Source organism: Caloenas nicobarica, chromosome 2 (genome assembly GCF_036013445.1).
Source record: "Caloenas nicobarica isolate bCalNic1 chromosome 2, bCalNic1.hap1, whole genome shotgun sequence".
NCBI classification, from domain to species: Eukaryota; Metazoa; Chordata; class Aves; order Columbiformes; family Columbidae; genus Caloenas; species Caloenas nicobarica.
The window spans coordinates 50,898,669-50,920,841 of record NC_088246.1 but is presented as its reverse complement, the minus strand read 5'-3'; the positions used below and the strand labels follow the sequence as shown (position 1 = coordinate 50,920,841).

The following is a 22,173-nucleotide window of genomic DNA, read 5'->3' as shown; positions in this document are numbered from 1 at the left end:
AAAAACACCCCAGCTGGTAAGGCTGAGGTGGTTGCCGAAGCAAGAGTTACGTCCCATCACTAAAGGTGTTCATCACCCTCCTCAGCCTGGCTGCTGCCATCATTTAGTGGCTGCGGCTGAGGGACTCTCCTTAGTTCCATTTGTAGGTTTCATTTACAGGTTTTGCCCTTGACAGCAAGGCTGTGGCACAGCAGCAGTTCTTAGTGAGCCCACAGGAGAATTGTGCCGGATATGTCTCAAGCTTCAGTTTATGGCTATTCGATCTTTAATTAACCTTGGGTTATGGGGAATTGCTGTAAAAGGCTCCACAAGCCTTCAGAACTTCCCATAAACCCACGACTTCCTAAAAAATGAAGTGAGACTTTTTCACTGAGGGGTTTTCCCCTCTTTTGTTATTGGAGCGGGGCATTGAAACAGGACCAAGGTTACCAAAACACTATATCCTTTAGGAGGTTAAAGAGCCAAACTTTTTCAAACCCTTGCTAACAACAGCAGCCCCATTTGTGCAAAATTGAAAGGAATCCATGGTATTTTTTTTTCAATTACACCATCTTCCTGGCCAGATCATTGAGAAGGTTGTGAGACCATATTAGCTTTTATTAGGAAAAAAATATTGTTTTAATCTTAGAGTTGGAAAGGTTTATTCCTTTGTACAGCCTGACAAACAATGAGGTTGTAGTTAAAATTGGACGTGAAAACCTCCTGCTACAGTTACTAAAGGCTTTTCTTTAGGTAGGCGAGGGGTGTGATGATCTCCCATCAGATTCAATGGGGTATAGTTTTTAAGCATCACGTTTTGCTTTGGTACTGGTAAAGTTCCCTATAAATGGTACAAATCTAGGAAAGTTTCAGATGCGTCCTTCTGAGACACACAAACTGTCCAATGGGTTGTGTGTGTGCTCTTCAGATGAGAGTTTACTAAATGAGGGCTCCTGCTTGCTCTAGTTTCAAATCCCTACAAAAACTTTGCAAGTGAGGTTTTCCTCTTCACCCTGTACTGTGCATCATTGTCTGTATTGCTTACAGTCCAGGGATGCTTATATTTCAGCAGCTCTTTTTGTATGCATCACAAAATCATCATCCCAGGCTCTCTATCATAGATCTTTCAGTATTGTGCATGCCTGTGAAGCAGATAACCAGAACCTTGCCCATTGTTGTTTTGAGCCTTTGCCAGCAGTTTGTAAGGTCTTCTGAAACCTTTCAGCGAAACCACTCGGAAAGTGGTTTGAAATGCGTGGGGTTTTTCCCCAAAATATTTTTACCCACTATGACAAAGAAATTTAAAAGGGCATGTGAAAGCCCACTTTTGCCATTCAAAGCTGAATTACCTTTCTCTGTGTCTTATTGCATTGCATTTTAAATGGCTGGCTAAGGGACTGGAGAGTGTCTTCTAGAAAGAAGTTGGGTCCATGAAGCCAATATTTTAACAGAGCCAACGAGTTCTTCCTTTGCTAACAGCCCAAACGAGCTCACATATGCTGGCTCTGGTGGTTCTGCAGCTCCTCTGACGTTTCATCCAAAGTGTGGCTGTGTTCACTCCCGGTGATTGCAGCACCATGGGGCTGTGTCAGTGCTAACATTTCCCCTAAATTGTCCCTTGGACTGCTGCTCGCCACAGCATCAGCACCGCCAGCAACGAGAGAAGCACAGAGCCAGAGAAGCCCTCTGCCTCCCACTCCCCCTGGTATTTTAACATCTAGCCTTGCTCTGAGCTTCTGGAGATTTATCGCTTGGATGTAACAAGTTCGTATTTTTGACAGCTTGACATTATATGGTTTATTTATTAACTAGAAAGTGCTCTGACAAGGAAGGGGAACCTTGTTCTTGCCTTTTCAGAAAGGGAATTGGCAAGCACCACCCTTGCATGCTAGGCAGCGTGGTGGCCCGACTCTGCAAAGGTCATGTTCTTCGCAGGAGCAGATTTTAACAAATATTAAGGGGAATTATATCCTGCAAAGCAGGATTTGGCAGGAGATGTAAATATACACCTCCTAGAAAGGGGTAAAATGCAAAATGTAGTGTGGCTGCCTTATCACATGTATATTTGTGACCACACAAAGCACTGAGTTATCTGTAGGACAAGGGAGTTAACATCTGCGTTTAAAGTCTTTGTGTGTTTGTTATGTCCAGTTCCTCCATAAATATGGGGCTGTTCTCCCATGTCTATAAAAAGACATGAGTCATAATTTTCATAAAGTATGGAATGTTTCAAATGTATCAGGTTTTGTGTGTCCCACACAAGACAGCTGGCAGGGCTTAATTTTCACGCAGTGGGTGCTAAAAATGAAGCTTTTATGGGTACCTTAGTTAGCCACTCAAAGCAGCGGTTATTTTGTCAGTCTTCTGTCCATGAGGGTATATAATATCATGTAAAACTAAGTCAATTATTTCTTGCTCGTATTTATTTTTGGAGCCAGTGACTAAGTGAATTTAAAAAAAAAAAAAAAAGTAGATTGATGCTAGCTTCATTTGATCAAGTAAAATTACTCAGCAAAGTCCCTGTCCTACTTTCCATACACCCCACACACTCCTTCTTCTGAAAGAAAAAAGGCAGTCCTTCCCTGTAGTGTCTCATTTGAGTAAGCTCTCTCCTATGCTGTTGATAATGCTGATGAAGACATGTTAGTTACCTTGTTTAATGCATTTATTTTAACAGATAAATTTTGGTATTGTCGACTTTCACCTAATCACAAGGTCTTGCACTACGGAGACTTGGAAGAAAGTCCCCAGGGAGAAGTCCCCCATGATTCATTGCAAGATAAATGTAAGTCATGCACAAAGATCGTGCTACTTTTGCTTCTTTTATGCTAGTTCCTCTTTATAACTTGTGGTAGGTTTGCTTACTACAGATGTCCAAATGTCCAAACACAAGGTTCTATCAACAGGTCTGGAGACAGAGAGCAGAGGACGTTTCCTCCTGCATTCAAACACTGCTGCTCCTGGTTTTGGCAAGTGCGTATGAGGACTGAGCTCGGCTTTCCAATAAGTTTATAATTTAATTCAGCTTGGAAATGTCATGCCTTTCATGGGGAGGAATACAGTTTGTTTTCATTGCTTGTCTAACTGCAGATGTCAAATAAAAATACTTGGGTATATTCAGAAGCACTTCCTGTCCATGGAGGCAGGTGTTTCTTCTGTAGCAAATGGTCTAGTAACTGGAGGAGAAATCTGTGGAAGGCAGAGTTCTTTGTCATTATCATGAGGAGTGGACTTGGAGATGGCACAGTGCTGTGAACAGTATCAAGAGGACTTCACCGTTACTGTGTACCCAACTGGGAGAGGACATGCCTCTGTGACAACTCCTAACAGGGGATTTATCAGGATTTTTTTACTGGATAAAAGTAATTTTGGACCCCTTTAGAAAAATCATACTCTTGTGATAATTTCTCCTTTGTCTTTCAACATGAGTTGGAGAGGTTTAACATGCAATCCTGGGAAAGTTTTTATGATAATGGAAATAATGACCAATGTAGTTCTGTCGCCAGAAAGTGACTTCAAGAAATCAAGCATTGAATAAGGAATCGTTTCCTTTTGTTCTTTTCTGAACTTCCATTAGTAATAAATGCCATTCTTGGCATTATCAAATTAGATATACTTGTACAAGTATTTCAATTGGTAGCTCCAGTTTCATGGAACGGCAGAAAGACTAATTTTTCAGAAGCTGGAAGTTTTTCCAGCTTAAAAATCATGACAGGAGAAAATAATTGATTTAAACTTACATGTATATTAGTAAAGCAAAGAATTGCTTCTCTTTTCTGCTGCCCCAACCTGTCTCCAGGCAGCACTTTTTAAAATTTCTAAGTGTGTCTGGGAGGAAAAGAGGGAGAGCCTGTCTGATGCTGGAGCTCTGGCAGTTCACAGTCACATTCCCTTGTTTTCATGGCCTTACAAATTGCCTCAAGGATTTTTCACGCTCTTACTGCAGTCTTGGCAGAATGTAGGACAGGGGCTCACATTGCTGCACTGGCACTGGAAGAGGCTGTTTTGTTGATTTTTTTTTTTTCTGGACAAGGCTTAGAGAAATAGCCCTTGAATGTTACAGTAGCATCAGAATGACAGAAGAAGAATGAAGGTCGCACTTGAACTGCAGGCACAGTTATGACATCAGCAGTTCCCGGATTTGTTTGCTTGGAGCATGATACCACGCTCAGCCTCCTGACCCTGACTGCAAACTTCATCCTGCATTTGCATTTTCCATAGGCTCTTGAGCCTACTTGGGAATGGCAGAATCCCATGGGGACAGAAGGTTCCTACTTTGGAAACCACTGAGCCAGACCCATATGTTGGTGCTTCCCCTGTGCATGCCTGCTGGCAGAGCAGATAGTGATGCAGTTTGAGAATGATATGGTTATTTCATCAATATCTCAGGTTTTCAGTCTATGAAGGATATAAGATTTACCACAGTGCCACCCACATTAGAGTTTAATTAAACAGACTTGAGAATATTGCAAGATACAAGATTAAAACATGGCGCTATTGTTTGAAATGTGTCAGGCCAGACTGGCTTGGGAATTTTACAGACGTTTTCCAGAAATATTCTGGTATTCTTTGGATAGACTTATATTGAATTTTGAACTATTAAGGTATGAATATGATGACCAGATTGTCAGCATTTGGGAGCAGGTTAACAGATGAAAGAGAATGGCTGGGCAAGAAAATGCGACACCAAGATAAGCAGCATAGGGCATTTTGTGTGCTGCTTGGCAAGCTTGAACAACTAGTGTCTATCTCCAAAAATAAATGAGGAGGGGAATTTTAACCTTTTCACTTCTGTGAATGTCACCCCACTCTTCAATCTGGCAGAGTTAACAAGCTGTGCAGACTCCAGCTGGGACAGAAAACAGCTGCCCTCTTTCCCAGAGCTTTATCTGTTGTGAGCACATCACATCTGTGCTCACACCCTCCAGCATCTTGTAGTCATCTTCTGATACCATCTGAAGTCTTTGATTCTGTTTTTCCAAAGCAGGGAATAAGCCAAGTTCCAGATAAATAAAGATCAGGATGTCACATCAGTCTGTGATCTCCCATAGTAACTGCATTCCTGATCACAGAGATCAATCATATGAAACCTGAAGAAAAGCCTTCTTGGCTGAGAGATCTAACTTGGGAAAACCCTGCCTTATGCAAACAGAGAAATTGCTTTTCTGGGCATCTTCGCAAATGGCAGAAATGTCTTCTTCTGAAGAAAACCTTTCTACCATAGTTGCAGTCAAATATCTCTTTTACTTCCCAGTTTGTCCCAGCTTGCTCTTTCCTCTCACAAATATCTCTTCTTGACCAAAAAGTAGAGTAGTGTCAGAGACAAAAAGTCAGCAGGGCCATGGCATGAAATGCTGAGACTAAAGGCAGAAGAGATTGAATAGCGAAGGGCCAAATAACTTCTATTTCTTTTAGTTTTCTATGCAAAGAAAGTCCTTCAAAAATATCTATTATATCCCATGCTATCCATTTGACCATAGTGCTGAGGTAATCTATAGTAAAGTAAGTAGTGTTGCTGTACCCAGTAGAAGAGAAAATGCATTTCTCTTCTCCAGTATTTCCACTAGAGTTGTAAAGAACTGGGCAGTAACAGATTTTCATATTATGATTCTGTTCTATATACGCTGAGGTTTTCTGTAGCCACAAGGATAATGTATTATTTATAGATTGTAGAAACTGTTACTCACTGACCATATTGTATTGTGGAGCATATAGATTCTCGATAATGTAATTACCGTTGGAAAATTGACTTCCGTTTGAAGCTCAGGGAAATTTATCTTCATGGTTTAGTGACCTCACTCTGTGAGTGAGTCTGAGTGACAGCAGCTTCCAATGTTTTTTTGTTATCTTTTTGTTTTTCCAATGATTTCTGATTATTTCACATTTTAAAGCAAAAGGAATAAGCCTTAGTAGTCCATATTCCTGTTAGTACTCGAAAGGAAAAAAACTGCTGATGGGAGTGAAATAAAAAAAAATCTGAAATACTCATATAGGCATTAGCAGAAGGACAACAGCATCAAGTGAGGTAGGATCCAACTTGTCCAGCATCCTGTCTCCAACAGGGACTTTACCTGCATGCCTAGGGAAGAGCAACAACAGGCCAGGCTTATTACATTAAGGCAGAAAATAGTATATGTTTTCTAGATATGTGAGTACACATAAAAACTGTCCAGACACTCGTACCCATCTATGTGAAACACTCTTACCCAAACTAGTCTCAACAGGCAAGAAAAAGCATACTCAGACTTTTATCCAGATGCCTGAAATTTTGTCAAGACTCACTGGTTCCTATTTTAGTTCTTTTCTTACAACAGGCTGGAAATGGCAAAGGAGGTGGCAATTTTAACACATTAGTCTTGCCTCTTTTTACATTCTGTAGCTTTTACACACCTTGGCAATAACTAATTTCCTGGTTTCCGCTTTTGTTTCTTTTTAATGCAGTGCCAGTGGCAGATATAAAAGCTGTTGTGACTGGGAAAGACTGCCCTCACATGAAGGAGAAAGGAGCTCTTAAACAGAACAAGGTATGGTTCTCAAATTGCTGTGAACACGCACCCTGCAGAATACAAAGCTTGTCAATCGACCTTTTCTGAAGTAATACAGGTATTTTTCATTCCAGCCTGCCACCTTTCTGTGTATGCACACGCACTTTGTTTTCACCTCAGACCGTTTTGAGTTGAATTATTGGGACAGCCTTCCCTCCTTCACTCAGATTTCGTGGCAGATGCATGTTGTGATATGCCCAGAACACATTAGGATAGTCTTTAGTAGTGATGTCTTCTACCTCTAAAGCAAAGCAGTTTTGACTGCTGCTACAGAGCAGACTAGCAATGACTGTTAGTCCTGTATTGTCTCTGATAATTAATTAGTTTGTTCAGCTGTATTCTCTGATGTTCAGTGAACACTGACACATGCCAGAATTGCAATGAATGTCCAGCTGATGATACCTTCAGGTCCAGCCAGGTAGAAAAACAACTGCCAACAAAAGGTTGCAAGGTCAATGCTGGACAATTAATGAGGTGTATAAGGATGTGTTCAGCGGTGCATTTGGGAAAAAGTGTATAGGAGACAATGGTCAGCTTAAATTAGATATATGCTACCTTTCGGAGTTTCAGATCAAGAACTGTAAACTGACAGCAGGACTCAAATTGTACAGTGCCAGAGTCTTGCAGAGTTTTTGTTAGCAAGAATTGCCACCACAGCAAGAAGAAATTTAGTTACTAGTGAAGTCTGACATCTTTAGTGGTGAAGGTCTTCACACCATGTTGTATGAGGTATGTTCATAAGTTTTCTATCAGGTCACGCTGTCTGACCTTAGGAGGATTTGTGAAACTCTGGGAACCAGATCAGAGGATTTGAATCAGAATTTCTAGTTACCTGAAAATGAGAAATTTGGGGTCCAGCAAGAAAGAGATTTTGATGGACAAAATAGTGCAGTTAAGAGTGCCTGCTTCAAGACTTTAAAAATAAAATGCGTGCATTTAGTGTTCAAATAAACACTGAAAAAGACAGTTCTGATGGAAACCATAAAAAGTTAAAAGGCACTGTCAAAACTACATCACACAACTGTTGCAGCTTCATAGCTGCAACTTTTCTTTCCTTAACTATATGCAGATACACAAAGCAACTTGAGTATGCTTTACATTTGCTTGCCCTACATACGAGTTACTCTGAGTCTCTCAGGGTACTGTCATCTCCTTTCAGCATTGGCTTTGCATGGTTGGAAATGAAAAAGTCAAGCCAAGAGAGGGGAAAAAAAACCTCCCAAGAGTATTTTTCCGTGTTGATTTTCTGAATCAGGGCACTAACACACACATGCATACAATAGATTGCATACAACTCCTACGTTATGTTGCAGCTGAACCATCAACAGCATTTGACTCCGGCATTTATATGACGCGTATGAAGTATTTTTACTGCTTCCTCATCTCAGCACTCATATGTCCACACAAAAAGGAAAGATAGGAAGATGGAAAGCAGTGGGTGGCAGTGATGGAAATATGTCATCTTTACGGAGCAGTAATGTCTAGATAGTATTTAATGCTAAATAGCAATGCTGCAGATCAGTTTGTCCTCAGCTGTCAGCATTGACCCATTTAATCACATAAAATTGCTTTGGACTGGCATTAAACTTCTGGCTGAGAATGTGAAGATCAGGAGCTTATAGGCAGCATGTCTGCATCCATGGCTAGAGTATTCCATCTGTGACCCAAGCAATAATAATTGTGATGTTTTTACAATTTTGGTGTGGTGCAGGGGTTTTGGTGGTTTTTCTTTTTTTTTTTTTTTTTTTTTCTCCTTAACACCTTGTTTCTTCCCCTAGGAATCACTGAATTACTGAAATTTGTAGTCATCCCAATCAAACTGTCATGCGCAACATTGCAACTGCTTAGCTTACATCACAGGAATAACATACCATTCTTTGCAGAGTACCAAGTTAATGTAGGCAATAAAGTGAAAATTAAAAAAAAAAAACAACTAAAACATGCCAGACACAGAATGCAATTTGGCTGACTTTGGTGTATGAAACTTTTCACTTCCTGAAATTTTACAATCGATGATATATTTTGTAAAGAGGCCTTTTCATCCTGTGCTTTCTTTGTACATGTATAACAACCACCTTAATGTTTATTCATTGGCAAAAAAATAAAATTGAATGGCAGAATGCCACTGCTATGAACATAGCTGGAACCGACAGAATGTCCATAACAAAGGCTTCAGCATCTCTTCATTTGCCGGCACAGCGCAAATTATTCTTCCAGTGGGACAATTTAGAAATAAATTAAGAGTTAAACTGAATTGGAATTTGCATACATAGGAAGCTGGAATGACTTGATAGGACTAGACCTGAATCCATTGTTGTTCATCTTGCTCCTGCTTTTAAATTAGGTTTAATTTTACAGTCCTCATTTTTGACTCTCGAGAAATATTAATGAATTTGAAGGAAGTGAGATATATTCGATTTTGCAGCCTTCAAAACAAAGCACAAGAGAAAAATTTGGGGAAAACATCATTGTGTATTTCTGAATGTCCTCCTATCACCCTTTATTTGCTCATGCAGTCTTCAGGCTTGGTGCCTTTTTAGTCATCAGAAATGGTTCCGCTCACTTCTCTGTTGAATGCAGCTTTTCTTTTATTTCATGTTGGTTGAACAAGTTTCCTGCCACTGCATATATAGATAGTTCTCTGGGGGATGGATCTTCTGGCTCTGGCAAGCAAAATTAACATGACTGTGGTCTCAGCTATCAGCAGAAACACAGATGTTTGAAGGCCATTGATGACAGAGTAGGCAGAGAGTAGTGAAGTGATTCCAGCTGCATGGGGTCACCCAGCTGTAGGTACCTAAAATGCCTCTTCATCAAAATTAGCTTGTCTCTGGCCCATGTGAGGGGCCAGTGGAGACTTGGGGGAAAGAGAAGCTCTGAGTGTGGGAGAGCAAGCTTCTCCTCGTACCACTTACAACAGCTTTCCTCAGAGTTGGAGCCAAGGAGTGGGAAGTGTCCAGCCAGTGGACACAGCATCTCTTGTCCCCTGTTTCCAGTGAAGCTCAAAAGATAGGCACATCGTGGGTCCCAATACTGTTACCTTTGACAAGCACCTAGGGAAGGGCAGAGGTCTGACATGCGCAAGGGTGGAAGAGTTAGAAGTGTCAAGGGACTGAGTTCAGGAGATTGAGGTGAGGGAGTAGGAAAGCAAAACAAAAAGGGAAGGAGCAGGTTGGAAGGAATGGGAGAGAAAAAAAAGACCAGAAAGAAAGAGAAAATGGTGGAAAAGGTTAGAGTGGAAAATGACTGAGAGAGGTTGAAAAGTAGGACAGAAAAGGGAGGAGAAGACCACAGATGGCTGATGCAGACTGACTAGTTTTCCTATAGGAATTACCAGTTCCTCACAATCACCTGTCATTGGAAGGGAATGTAACCAAACGAGGTGGAGGTGCCTGATAAGTCAGTCAGCACTGAGACACCGTCAGTGTGGAGGACCAGTTGGCAACTCCAGCTCCTTAGGTTTCCATTTTCTTTGACAGTTTGATGTGCATGAGGTGGCAGAGGTGCTGGAACCTGGAAGCTCTAACTCCTGGACCTTTAGTCTCCAGAGCATCCAGCGAAATAGCTGAACTGGAGCCAAGGCTACCAAACTCTGACTTTCCTCCATAAAGGGAAGTTTGGTACCCTAGATGTAGCCCTTTCTCGTTCTCTGCTTGCCTGGGAATGGCCCAACCCGTGGCTCCCTGGGGTATTCCTCTTTCAGGCAGGGTTTTTCTCTCCTTTTCCTTTCTTTGAGATGAAAAAAAAACCTTTAATCCCTTGGAATTACCCAAAGTACAAATGTACAGGGACCAGGTCTATGGGATTGTTATTGACCTTCATGAAATTCAGGAACATCATAGTAGAGCAGTACAAGCCATTTTTTTTTCAGTGATACATTTCATTTGCACAACCTCAGTTGCATGACATGGCATGTTCAGTCAATAATTTAGAAAACTCTGTGAGGCAATAATGCCAGGTTTGTGTGGGCAAAAGTAAATTTGTTTCTGTAATGAGGGACATCACTCTTAATAAGGTGTGACTGAGAGACTTGCCTAAAACACAAAAAGGATACATCAGCCATAAGCAGTTTGTTTAATGAGTGCACCACTATTAGTATCTGCACCTTCCATGGGGATTTAAGACAGACTCGTCTCCTGTGGCCTGACAATAGAGCAAGTTGAACCTGATAATTAAACTCAAGGAAACCGAGAGTATTTCCCATGACAAGTCTGGTCTCTGATCAACCACGATTATCCCCGAGGATTGCAAGTTTTATGATTTAGACTTTGCTCTCAATCACACAAGTGCAAAAATCAAATAACCCTTACTGAAATCCAAAGACCTATGTCTGTTTCAGCCCAGGAGATCAGGAGTAGAAATCTAGAGCCATGTATATGCTGCAGTCCCTGCAGTCAGTTCTTCCATTTTAAAACTTAGCGTGGCAAATTTAAGAAGCCATGCTTTTGTGGGCACTGGCAGCATAGGGACAGTTGTCAGCCGAGAGTCAGCAAAGGCGGTTGGTATTATGGGGCTTAGGAAGCCAAGAGGCAAAAAAGAACATGACATATGATGCAGATCGTAGTTAGGAGTCAGCACTCTCCTCTGTAGCCGAGTCTTTTTTCCACAGTGTTATTATATCCATACCAGCTAGCTGATGGGTTATGAAATCCTTGTACCAGCACTTTATAGTGATGTGTGCGGTAACCATGATAACACAACATCTTTACATGCTCACTGCTGGCCAGTGGAAGTTCATTATTTATTCAAATTGGTTGGGTTTCCCCATAGGAACCCAGTCCAGGTGACTTTTAGGGGAAGTTAGTGCTTGATGAATTCACTTTGGCACCTTTGAAATTCCAGCTTCAATGCTGAGGGGAAAAAAAGATGATCGTTTTTTCCCTTTCCTGGGATTCATTTGGGTCTTTAAGTAACCCAGATAGTTCAGTTTGACAGAGGCTGCTGATTCTAGTTCAAGTAGAAACAAAATGACAGAAATCTCTCGAGGATGAATAATTTAATAGATTTCCAGCAGTGAAAAGAGCATAAGTATATACCAGGAGATTAACTGTCCTGGCAAGATTTTTGACACAGGGAATCAAACCTTGCAGAATTTTTCTGTACAAATTGAAAAAACTGTGGAACTTCATGAAGAGTTTGTTGCAATTGTACTATTATGCATGATATTGATTCTAGTCCTCACCATTGCCTAGCTCAAATTTAAACTCAAATGCTACAGTAATCTGTGACCAAGTGAGCTACAGTCAGCGCTGAGGGGTGTGAGTTTGTTTTGACTGAAGCATCTGTGGTGGGGTTCTTGCTGTGCTGGTCCATTGCAGTGGTTTGGTACCGCTGCAGCTCTGGCCAGGCAGGAGAGTACTATTTTTCCACTCGTTTTGGGGAACAAGTGGTAGGAAAGAAAGACAGACCTGAATGTCTGAATGCCTGTCTCATGCAGCATTAATATGCATTTCTTTGTATCGTTCCAGGAGGTGCTAGAGCTTGCTTTCTCTATACTGTATGACTCAAGTGGCCAGTTGAATTTCATTGCTCCAGACAAGCATGAGGTAAGTCAAGTTCAGAGTACAGCAATTTCTTTGAAGCCTTCTTAGTTCCTTTATGGCAGCAGACAGCTTTATAAGAACATAAGAGTGATCATCGTGGCACAGAGTGCAGGTCCATCTAAATCTGTGTCATGTCTCACAACAAACTGAAAGCAGAGGGATTAGTATGGGAGCAAAAACTGCAATTTTCATGCATATCCCGAGCCACAGAAGGAACATGTTTTGTATTTGTACATCATAGAGCACATGGGATCCAAATTAAAGATCAGTATTTCAAAGCCCTACTGAAATATGAGCCAAAAGTAAGAGAAAGAGGAGAGCTTGGGTAGACCTCATAGTTCCACAGATCTTGCTCACCATTTCCTTGTGTAATAAGGATTTCTCTTGGTCTGCTCTACTGTAGACACTGGAGAATTTTGCTGTATGTTCACTTAAGTGAACTTTAGTTCAGCACTGATGATTTATACAGCCAAGCCTTTAAAGAATCACTGCCACCCTCTGCTCATCTTGATGATGCCAGCAAAATCAGGGGAGGTTATGCCATCATTGGGTCTTAGTTTTAGCCAAAGATTTGTGTTCTCCAGAATGGCATATCCTATTATTCTTAGTTTCACATTGCTTAAGACCGTTCATGACAGGTGATTACAGAAGGTCCTCTTAATTGTATTTCCACGGGATAGCATTTTGCAATGGGTCTCACTTGTATAAAGACAATGTAAATACCAATAGCAAGGCAGAATAACAGCCCCTTCCCTGCTCCCTGCTCTTACTTGAAAACACAAGGAAACAGACAACATTATTGCCTTTTGCAAGTCGATAGAACTAATTTACCTAATTATGTGGGAGCGCTGGATGTGTTTCTCTCAAAGCACTTCCAAGTAAAGATTTAGCAGAATGCACTATATTTAAAAAAAAAAAAAAAAAAAAAAAAAAGTTTTTCTTTCTTATTTCTAAAGCAACAAGAGTTTGTGCTCCATTTGCACACTTCTTTTGTGGTATCACATGTGGTCTGAGTTCAGGGCACTGCGTTAAGGTGATGAAACACAGAAGATTGCATTAAACTGCATTATACTGTGGTGTATTAAAGTGCATGAAATTGCTTTACAAGTGAAGTGTATTTAGTTACACAGCTCCAACATTTGCAATTCTGGATTATAACCTTCAAATAAATGTTAATTTTAGGAGAGGAAATAAGATTATGCTTATTTGTGTTTTCCTGGGGATTAATAGTTGAGTGTCGTTTTCAAGTACGTTAATTCCAGAGAAAGACTTGCTGGTCAGTTTTGATCTAAGTAGCGATAGCTTCCCAGCCATAATGTGCCACTAGAGCTGTAGGTCTAAGCAGAGCATGATTGTCTTCCTCCTCTGAACTGAAAATATGTCAGATGCTTTCTGATATAAATTCTACGGAAACTGAATTCTAGACTGTTACAGCTCATAAGAGCAAATAGTCATGAAAATCAACAATTTTTTCACCCAATAATATCTCAAGTATAGCCTGTAGCAACAAGTATATTTTAATGGTCTAAATCAGGGGGTGTCAAACTTATCTTCACTGAGGCCACATCAGCTTCACGGTTGCCTTCAAAGGGCCGAATGTAATTTTAGGGCTGTATAAATGCAACTCCTTCTACATTTATACAATCCTAAAATTATATTTGGCCCTTTGAAGGCAACCGTGAGGCTGATGTGGCCCCCAGTGAAAATGAGTTTGACACCCCTGGTCTAAATGTTCAAAAACTGCTACTGCACCACGCTTACGGGCAGTAGCATTGTGAGATGCGCTAACCCAGTTGCTCGTGATTGTGTTAACACACCTACTGTCTTTATTTCTCTTTTTCATCTTGTGTGGCTTCCTTGAGCCAAAATTAATATGTTCAAAAACAGGGCCAGAGGCAGCAATCTCTATTGCTACTTGACAGTTCCCAAGTGTATGTTTTCAAAAGGGCATCTCACTCCCTCTGTACTTTTCCATGGCCTACAGAACAGTGAGTTGTAATTAAAGCGAAAAGTGCAAATGTTCAGAGGAAGCTCCCACAAGGAAAGGCAAGTAGCATGTTATGCCGAGGCAATCAGCTCCAATGCAGGCGAGTTCAGCAGCGGAGAGCGGGATCGTGGTGTACAGGGAGGGTTTCCTGAGCTGGGGAAACCCCAGGGGAGTGACCAGACCCACTAGGAGCTGGCAGCTCTCACCAGAGCGGCTGATGGGGCCTGGGCAGAGCTGGGGGTAATGGCCACCACCTCCTCACTCCCACAAAAGATGGCCTTGGGGACCACCCCAATATCTGTTGGAGGGACAACGCAGCAGGGCATAAGCAATCCAGGAGGTTCCAGGAATGCATTGATGATAATTTCCTTCTCCAAATGATAGAGGAGCCAATGAGGAGAGGTGCTGTGCTGGACCTTGTTCTCACCAACAAGGAGGCGCTGGTAGGGAATGTGAAGCTCAAGGGCAGCCTTGGCTGCCGTGACCATAAAATGGTGGAGTTCAAGATTCTTAGGGCAGAAAGGAGGGCACCCAGCAAGCTCACTGCCCTGGACTTCAGGAGAGAAGACTTTTGCCTCTTCAGGGATCTGCTTGGTAGACTACCGTGAGATTAAGCCGTGGAGAGAAGACGAACCCAAGAAAGCTGGTTAATATTCAAGGATCATCTCCTTCAAGCTCAGGAGTGATGCATCCCAACAGAGAAGGAGTCAAACAAAAACACCAGGAGACCTGCATGGATGAGCAAGGAGCTACTGGACAAACTCAGACACTGAAAGGAAACCTACAGAGGGTGGAGGCAAGGACAGGTAGCCTGGGAGGAATATAGAGAAATTGTCCAAGCAGCCAGGGATCAGGTTAGGAAAGCTAACGCCCTGATAGAATTAATTCTACCCAGAGATGTCAAGGGAAATAAGAAAAGCTTCTATGGGTGCATCACTCATAAAAGGAAGACCATGGAAAATGTGGGCATCTCCAGAAAGAAACGGGAGACCTGGTTACCTGGGATATGGAGAAGGCTGAGGTACTCAACAACTTTTTGCCCTCAGTCTTCACTGGCAAGTGCTCTAGCCATACCACCCAGGTCGCAGAAGGCAAAGGCAAGGCACTGGGAGAGTTAAGAACCACCCACTGTAGGAGAAGATCAGGTTCGAGACCATCTAAAGAACCTGAGAGTGCACAAGTCCATGGGACCTGATGAGATGCATCCACAGGTCCTGAGGCAACTGGCAGATGAAGTTGCTAAGCCATTAGCAGTCATATTTGAGAAGTCATGGCAGTCTGAAGTTCCTACTGATTGGAAAACAGGGAACATAACACCCATTTTTAAAAAGAGAATAAAGGAAGACTTGAGGAACTACAGGCCAGTCAGTCTCACCTCGGTGCCCAGCAAGATCATGGAGAGGATCCTCCTGGAAACTATGCTAAGGCACATGAAAAATAAGGAGGTGATTGGTGACAGCCAACATGGCTTTGCTAAGGGCAAATTGTGCCTGACAAATTTGGTGGCCTTCTACGACAGGGTTACAGTGTTGATGGATAAGGGAAGAGCAACTGACATCATCTACCTGGATTTGTGCAAAGCATTTGACGCTGTCCCAGATGACATCCTTGTCTCTAAATTGGAGAGACGTGGATTTGATGGATGGACCATGATAAGGAACTGTCTGGATGTTCGCACTCAAAAAGTTGAGGTCAATGACTCAGTGTCCAAGTGGAGACCTGTGATGAGTGGCGTTCTCAGGACTTGGTATTGGGACCAGAGCTGTTTAACATCTTTGTCAGCGATGTGGACGGTGGGATCGAGAGCACCCTCAGCAAGTTTGCTGATGGCACCAAGCTGTGTGGTGCAGTTAACACCCCCCGGAGGGAAGGGATGACATCCAGAGAGACCTTGACAGGCTGGAGAGGTGGGCCAATATGAACCTCGTGAAGTTCAACGAGCCCAAGTGCAAGGTCCTGCACATGGATTGCGGCAATCCCAAGCACAAATACAGGCTGGGTGGAGAATCCAGAGAGCAGCCCTGAGGAGAAGGACTTGGGAGTGTTGGTGGATGAGATCTCAACATGACACAGCAATGTGCACTTGCAGCCCAGAAAACCAAGTGTATCCTGGGTTGCATCAAAAGAAGTGTGACCAGCAGGTTGAGGCAGGTGATTCTCTCCCTCTACTCCACTCTTATGAGACCTCAGAGGAGGGCCACAAAGGTGATCAGAGGGCTGGAGCACCTTCCTTATGAAGACAGGCTAAGAGAGTTAGGGTTGTTCAGCCTGGAGAAGAGAAGCCTCCACGGACACCTCATAGAAGCTTTCCAGTACCTAAAGGGGACATACAAAAAAAGCTGGAGACTTTTCACAAGGGCGTGTAGTGACAGGACAAGGGGTAATGGCTTTAAAATGAAAGAGGGTGGATTTGGATTAGATATAAGGAAAAAATTCTTCACCATGAGGGTGGTGAGGCATGGGAACAGGTTGCCCAGAAAAGCTGTGGATGCCCCATCCCTGGAAGTGTTTATGGCCAGGCTGGATGGTACTTTGAGCAATCAGGTCTGGTGAAGGTTTCCCTGCCCATGGCAGCGGTGTTGCAACTAGGTGATTCTGTGAAGCCCATGACTCTTCACCAAAGTAACTCAAGTGCATGTCAATAGAAGTGCTAGTTTAGCAGCATTGTCAGCTTGGGAGATGTGGTGGGTGACATCTCAAGATTTAGAAAGCTTTGTGTGAAGCAGCAGGAATGATGTTAGTACGTGACAATTTCAGGTCAGACTTACAGGTTTCTTTCAAGCACTTCTACAGTCCTCATGATTGTAGAGTGATGTCTGAATGTGGTAATCGAGTGTGTCCTAAAACCAAAAATTGAATGAGGATCATAGGATGATTCAGGTCGTAAGGGAGCTTGGGGGTGTTCCCAGTCTGACCTCCTGCTCAAAGCAGGTCAGCAATGCGCTCAGACCAGGTTGCTCAGGTTGCATCCAGATGGATGAAGCCTGCACAACCTTTCTGGTTGTCTGGTTCCACTGACTTGACTCCCAAGGTGTAACAAAAATCTCATTACTGAACCAATATCATTGAGATTTGGACCTCATTCTTACACACTTAAGTTTGGCAATACCTTTAACCATCTGTTGGAGCTTCCTGCCAGCCAGAGCAATCATCACTGCGAGCTCACTCCACCGTATTTGTTTTTCATTTAAATACTAATAGCTGGTTTCAACTACATGGCAAAAAGGTGGATTAATCTTATCCTTGATTTTTGACAGAGAAACTGATGAGGGAGGCTATAATTAGGTTTCATTGGAGTTTTATGAAAATGAATCTGTAGTAAATTAATTTTTCAGTGGCTATTAGTCTGTTTTGCATATTAAAAGGAAAAAAGCTTCTGAATTAATGCCTCTGTTTTTCCACCATCTCATTAGGATTTCTCTCTGCTCAAAATGTACAGGAGTTTAATTAGATGCACTTGCCAATATGGAGATTAGAGAGGAAGCCCCTTTTCCAGGCCATTGCACTCATCAGAATTGTGGCCAGAATTTGGTTTCTGTGGGCCTTGGATGGGTTATATCTGGAAGAGAAGTGCAGTTCTGCTTTCTGGCTCACTAGGATTCCTCCCCAGAGAAAGCGCTGGCCATACTCACTGAGCAGTGATGGACGATTTATGTCAGGGGCTGCATCTGTTGAATGAATGCTCTGCGCTTCTGTAACCTGAGCAGAGCCCTTTGCCTTTCTGTTCCTTTTTCTCAAAGTGAATTCTGGGAAATCTTTCCCAAAGAAAGCTTTCAAGTCGATCATAAAAAATTATAGGCTATTCAAAAATAATTACATTTCTAGGATAGCTTTTTTTCTTTCCCTGATATTCCATGGACACTCCGCAAAACTTGTACACTTTAAAAGCCTTCAGTGAGACACTTTGAGAGCCTAGAATAGGCAGACTAGTACTTGTTTAGACTTTAGTACTTTAGTACTTGTTAGCAGGGCAACCCGAACCCTAAAGTCTCTTCTATACAGCTAATCTCATGTGAAAGCTGTGGCTTGGCTTACCAACACCCTGGGTGAAATCCTAGCTCTGCTACTGTTTTGTTACTGGCTTAAATGAGTCAGATTTCACTTGGAGTGTTGAAGTGGGTTAACCATCCTATTTTAAAATATGCCCTTTTTCTGGATCAAGACATATCCCAAGAGAGGGTTTTCTCTCTCATAAAAAAGTATCTTCATTTCTGCTGTAGCATGAAGTCAACCAGAGATATCTTTAAACTTGGTGGTATCACATAGCAAATGGTCAGCTAAATTTAAAATCCATTTTTTGGCACAAAAACTAGCAGTATTTGTAAGATAAAAATGAAGTTACAGTTGATTTGATTTTCTCCTGCAAACTAGAACTAGAAGTTCATGACTGAAATCTATTTTTGAGATTATAGCATTTGAGTACTTCTGTTCATAGTTCAATAAATGGCTTATAGTAATAAATGGAAGTGATTTATTCAATAGAAGTTGACTCTGGATTACCAGTCTCCCTTGGATTTTTTACTTATTTAAAATGGTTATTCAGCCCATGTTCATCTCAAGCTGTCACTGTTGGGAAAGATGGCATCTCCTATTAGGAAAAAGCTAACAGTAGGGAAAGGGTTTTAGAAGCCAGTTCAGCATTTGTGGCACTTATTATTACATCAGGTAGCTTGGCATTTCATTTTCATGAAAGACACAGCATTGATTGACTCTGTAGTTTTCACAATATGTTATTTTGTGTAAAATAGTGGTAAAGTAGGCATAGATATGTGAGAACCTATCTTTGTGTAAGTCAATTGATACCACTTAATTTATAGGAAAGACACCACGATAAAACTAGGTAGTTGATACAGGATTTCTTGCACAAAGAGTCAAGAAGGATCCAGTTTACCTAACTTGGCTGTCTTGGAGTTAAAAGTTTGGTGTAAGATAATCAGGCTCTTTCTGTAAGTATTGGGGAAAGAGAAAGAGAGGGGTGAAGGAGATACCTCCAGAGGTTCATTGTCCTAAGTTAGGTAATGTCCTTTCTCCCATAATTATTAAAGAATATTCAACAAGAAGTCTGGAGGAGATACCTAACTATCAAACAATTACATGTTGTCATTTCTTCCCATTTTTGGCAAATTGTCTTGTCCATTTTCTGAGCCATTCAGTGGAACATGCCTTCTTCATGATACGAGCTAATAAAATGAATCAACCTCATTTTAGGTCTCTTCAGGAGTCCCTGTGGGAGCAGTAGCTGTAGAGGACCAGGACAGACAAGTAGTTCGTGTACGGAAAGTCTATTAATGACAGTTTTTATCTTTTCCCTGTGTAGTACTGTGTATGGACCGATGGGCTGAACGCCCTCCTTGGGAAGGATATGTTGAGTGACCTAACGCGGAATGACTTAGACACGCTGCTCAGCATGGAGATAAAGCTATGCCTCCTTGACTTGGAAAACATACAGATCCCAGATGCTCCACCACCTATTCCAAAGGAGCCCAGCAACTATGACTTTGTTTATGACTGTAACTGAGGCTGCCACTGAAACTTGCTTTGAAACTGGAAATATTATAACTGGAGAGATATTAAAAAAAAAAAAAAAAAAAAAGGAAGAGTGTGAGGAAAAAAGAAACCCACTTGTGCACCTTGGATTTTGGCTTTGGGGAGGGGTGTAGAAACATTTGCGTTCCTCCCTGTTCCCTGCATCCCTTCCTTCCCCATTCCCATCTTCCCCATTGCTCATCCAAATCCACATTGCTTTAATTAACTCGTAATTGCAGGCCATTGGCCTTGCTTAAGGCAAAGACTGCCACTAAGAAGCACCCTCCCGAGGACTTTTTTTTACATTTTTAATACTGGAATAGACATTCTTAACTAAAGGACGATGTTATCAAACTGCATGCCTGTGAAACCCACTCGGCAGGGCAGAGGCTTTAACTGGAAGGAGGAGGGAGGTAGGGAGCAGAAGCAGCTACTGTAAGCAGAAGATTTCCCCAAGAGTCTGCTCACAACTGAATCCAATGCCATGATGAAAATCGTTAACTGCTTCCCAGTGCTTGCGCCATTCGTCACTGTCATTATTCTTCCAACCCATCTCAGCTCTTGCCACCAGCCTTCACCCAACTGATCGGCTCCCAGAACAGAAAGTCTGCAGGTTTTTGCTGTACCATACGCTGCAACAGCTTTTAACTTCTTCTCCTCTCAGCTCTTAAGTAGCCCCACACTAGCAGATCACTCGCACAAACTGTGTATGAAGCCACTGGTGTGTCACGTCCCTATAGCATTCCCTAAGCCTCGGTTGCCTCTAAAATTGGCTTGTTGCTATTTTTACTTTCTCAGTCCAAAGTTCAACAGTAACTTCCACAAATTAATTACAACTGCCAAACATCCAGGTTTACATTGTTGTCATTGCTACAGTGTTACGAATTTGCAAGGGAATTTTTTTTTGTACGGGTCCTAATATTTTTATTTTATTTTGCCAAAAAATATATTTAATGAAAACTAATTTCATTGTGAGTACTTTTGGGGGACAATATTTTTACTTAATTTCCATTTGGAACATTTGCCCTGAAGGGAAAAAATATTTCCCTTCAACTTCACTGTTGAATAAAAATCTGAGTTGTGATGATTCTTGGAACTCGATTTTTCTTCTGAATTTGTCTTTTATTCTTTATGGTTCCTAGCAATTCTGACATGTTTGGTACAAAGAGGAGAGGGAAAGGTGTACCCTTTCTTATCTGCATCTGATTTAATTTACTTGTTTGTTTGTTTGTGGTTACAAGGGTGAGATGCATCCAGAGATCATGGGTCCATGAGTCTTCCTGTGAGAAGGACTGTATGTGAAATCCAAAATCACAGCATACCGATGTGATCATGGTCAATTTAAGGCTGCTGCCTTTACCATGTTTTCTGGAGCAACTGTGTTCCTGTTCCATTCTTGTGTTCCACCTCCTCCATTGAGAGTGTGTCTGGCTAGATTCCCTCTCTCATGTTGTTCTAGGTATTTCAGTAAGTTCCGTATCTCTTACTCCAAAAGTGCTGGGTCTAGATCTAGAGCAACCTGCCAGCCCTTTCCCTCCCACTGCACAAGCTGAAGTCAGATGTTTATTTGTGCGAGTTCCTCTCCTACTCAGACCCAGCTGAAAAAGACTTTGGAGGGGTTGTATCAGAGATTGTGCTAGTGAGAAACCTAGAGGGTGGTTCCAGTTTAGACAGACGCAGAAGACCTCAACTGAGGTGACCTTTGCTCCATCCAGCTGGGTCAAGGGCAAATGTCCTGGATGACCTCATATCAGGTAAGGAGAGAAACAATGTCCTCCAGGTGCAACCAAAGGAGGGTGAGGAGAACGTCTGAATTCAAGCATGAGGGTCCCAAGGAAAGTGCCTTCCTGAAGCTGCGTGTGCAGTATTTCATGAATGCCTTGATCTAAAAAGGAGACGTAAGTTGGTTTAGATGGTAATGCATGGTAAAGTAAGGATAAAAGGAGACTCTGAGTTAAACACTTGAGTTTACAGTGGACTGTGGCCTGAGAGAAGATTCATTCTAAATGAGAACAGGGATGTGCAACGTGAGGTGCGGGAGTTTGAGATGTTTTATTCTCCAGAGCCTTGTCAGACTATAGCACAGGTCGTCAGGTGTTTAGGAAGGAGTGGGAGCAAAGGCACTGACTGCCACAGGGGATTTTAGAGGGGTCCTGGGGGTGGGGGAGGTAGGTAGGAACATGTTTATTTACAAGGCACTGATTCTGCCTCTTGTCTGTGTGAAGACAAGACTCGGAGCAGAACGGAGAATCTGAGTTGTTTTATTAATCTCCCTGACCCAGCTGGATGGCTTGGCTGTGCATAACCTTTGCTTTTTATTTACAGACTGCAGAACTCGAGCTTCAGATGGGTATTGCTTGTTGTCAAAAGAAACACCTTTCACTCCCCAGTGATAAGAGCCAAATGCTGCCGGCTCAGAGGCAATACGGAGCCGTGATCTTAGCAGGTAGACGTCTGCGTGACAGTCAGAAAGGAGCAAACAAAAACCCTCTTCCAGGGAACAACTTGAGCAGGAAGGAAAGGTTAGACTTGCCTCCCCCGCTAAGGTGAGTGCCCTAAATTGCACACCAAGAGCCCCCAAGGAAGTGGTGGG

The 22,173-nt window shown here is 42.2% G+C and overlaps 1 protein-coding gene across 5 annotated transcripts in view; it reads left to right on the top strand.

The window, feature by feature from the left end:
• Positions 1 to 20,664, top strand: part of ELMO1 (engulfment and cell motility 1) — a 316,062-nt gene extending 295,398 nt beyond the window's left edge. For all 5 annotated transcript variants that reach the window (XM_065628523.1, XM_065628524.1, XM_065628522.1 and 2 more), the window contains 4 exons: positions 2,657 to 2,764; positions 6,421 to 6,503; positions 11,993 to 12,070; positions 19,372 to 20,664. In XM_065628523.1, coding sequence (XP_065484595.1) covers positions 2,657 to 2,764; positions 6,421 to 6,503; positions 11,993 to 12,070; positions 19,372 to 19,572 — 470 coding nt within the window. In that variant the 3' untranslated portion in view covers positions 19,573 to 20,664. The remainder of the gene's footprint in view (positions 1 to 2,656; positions 2,765 to 6,420; positions 6,504 to 11,992; positions 12,071 to 19,371) is intronic.
• Positions 20,665 to 22,173: the final 1,509 nt, after the last annotated feature.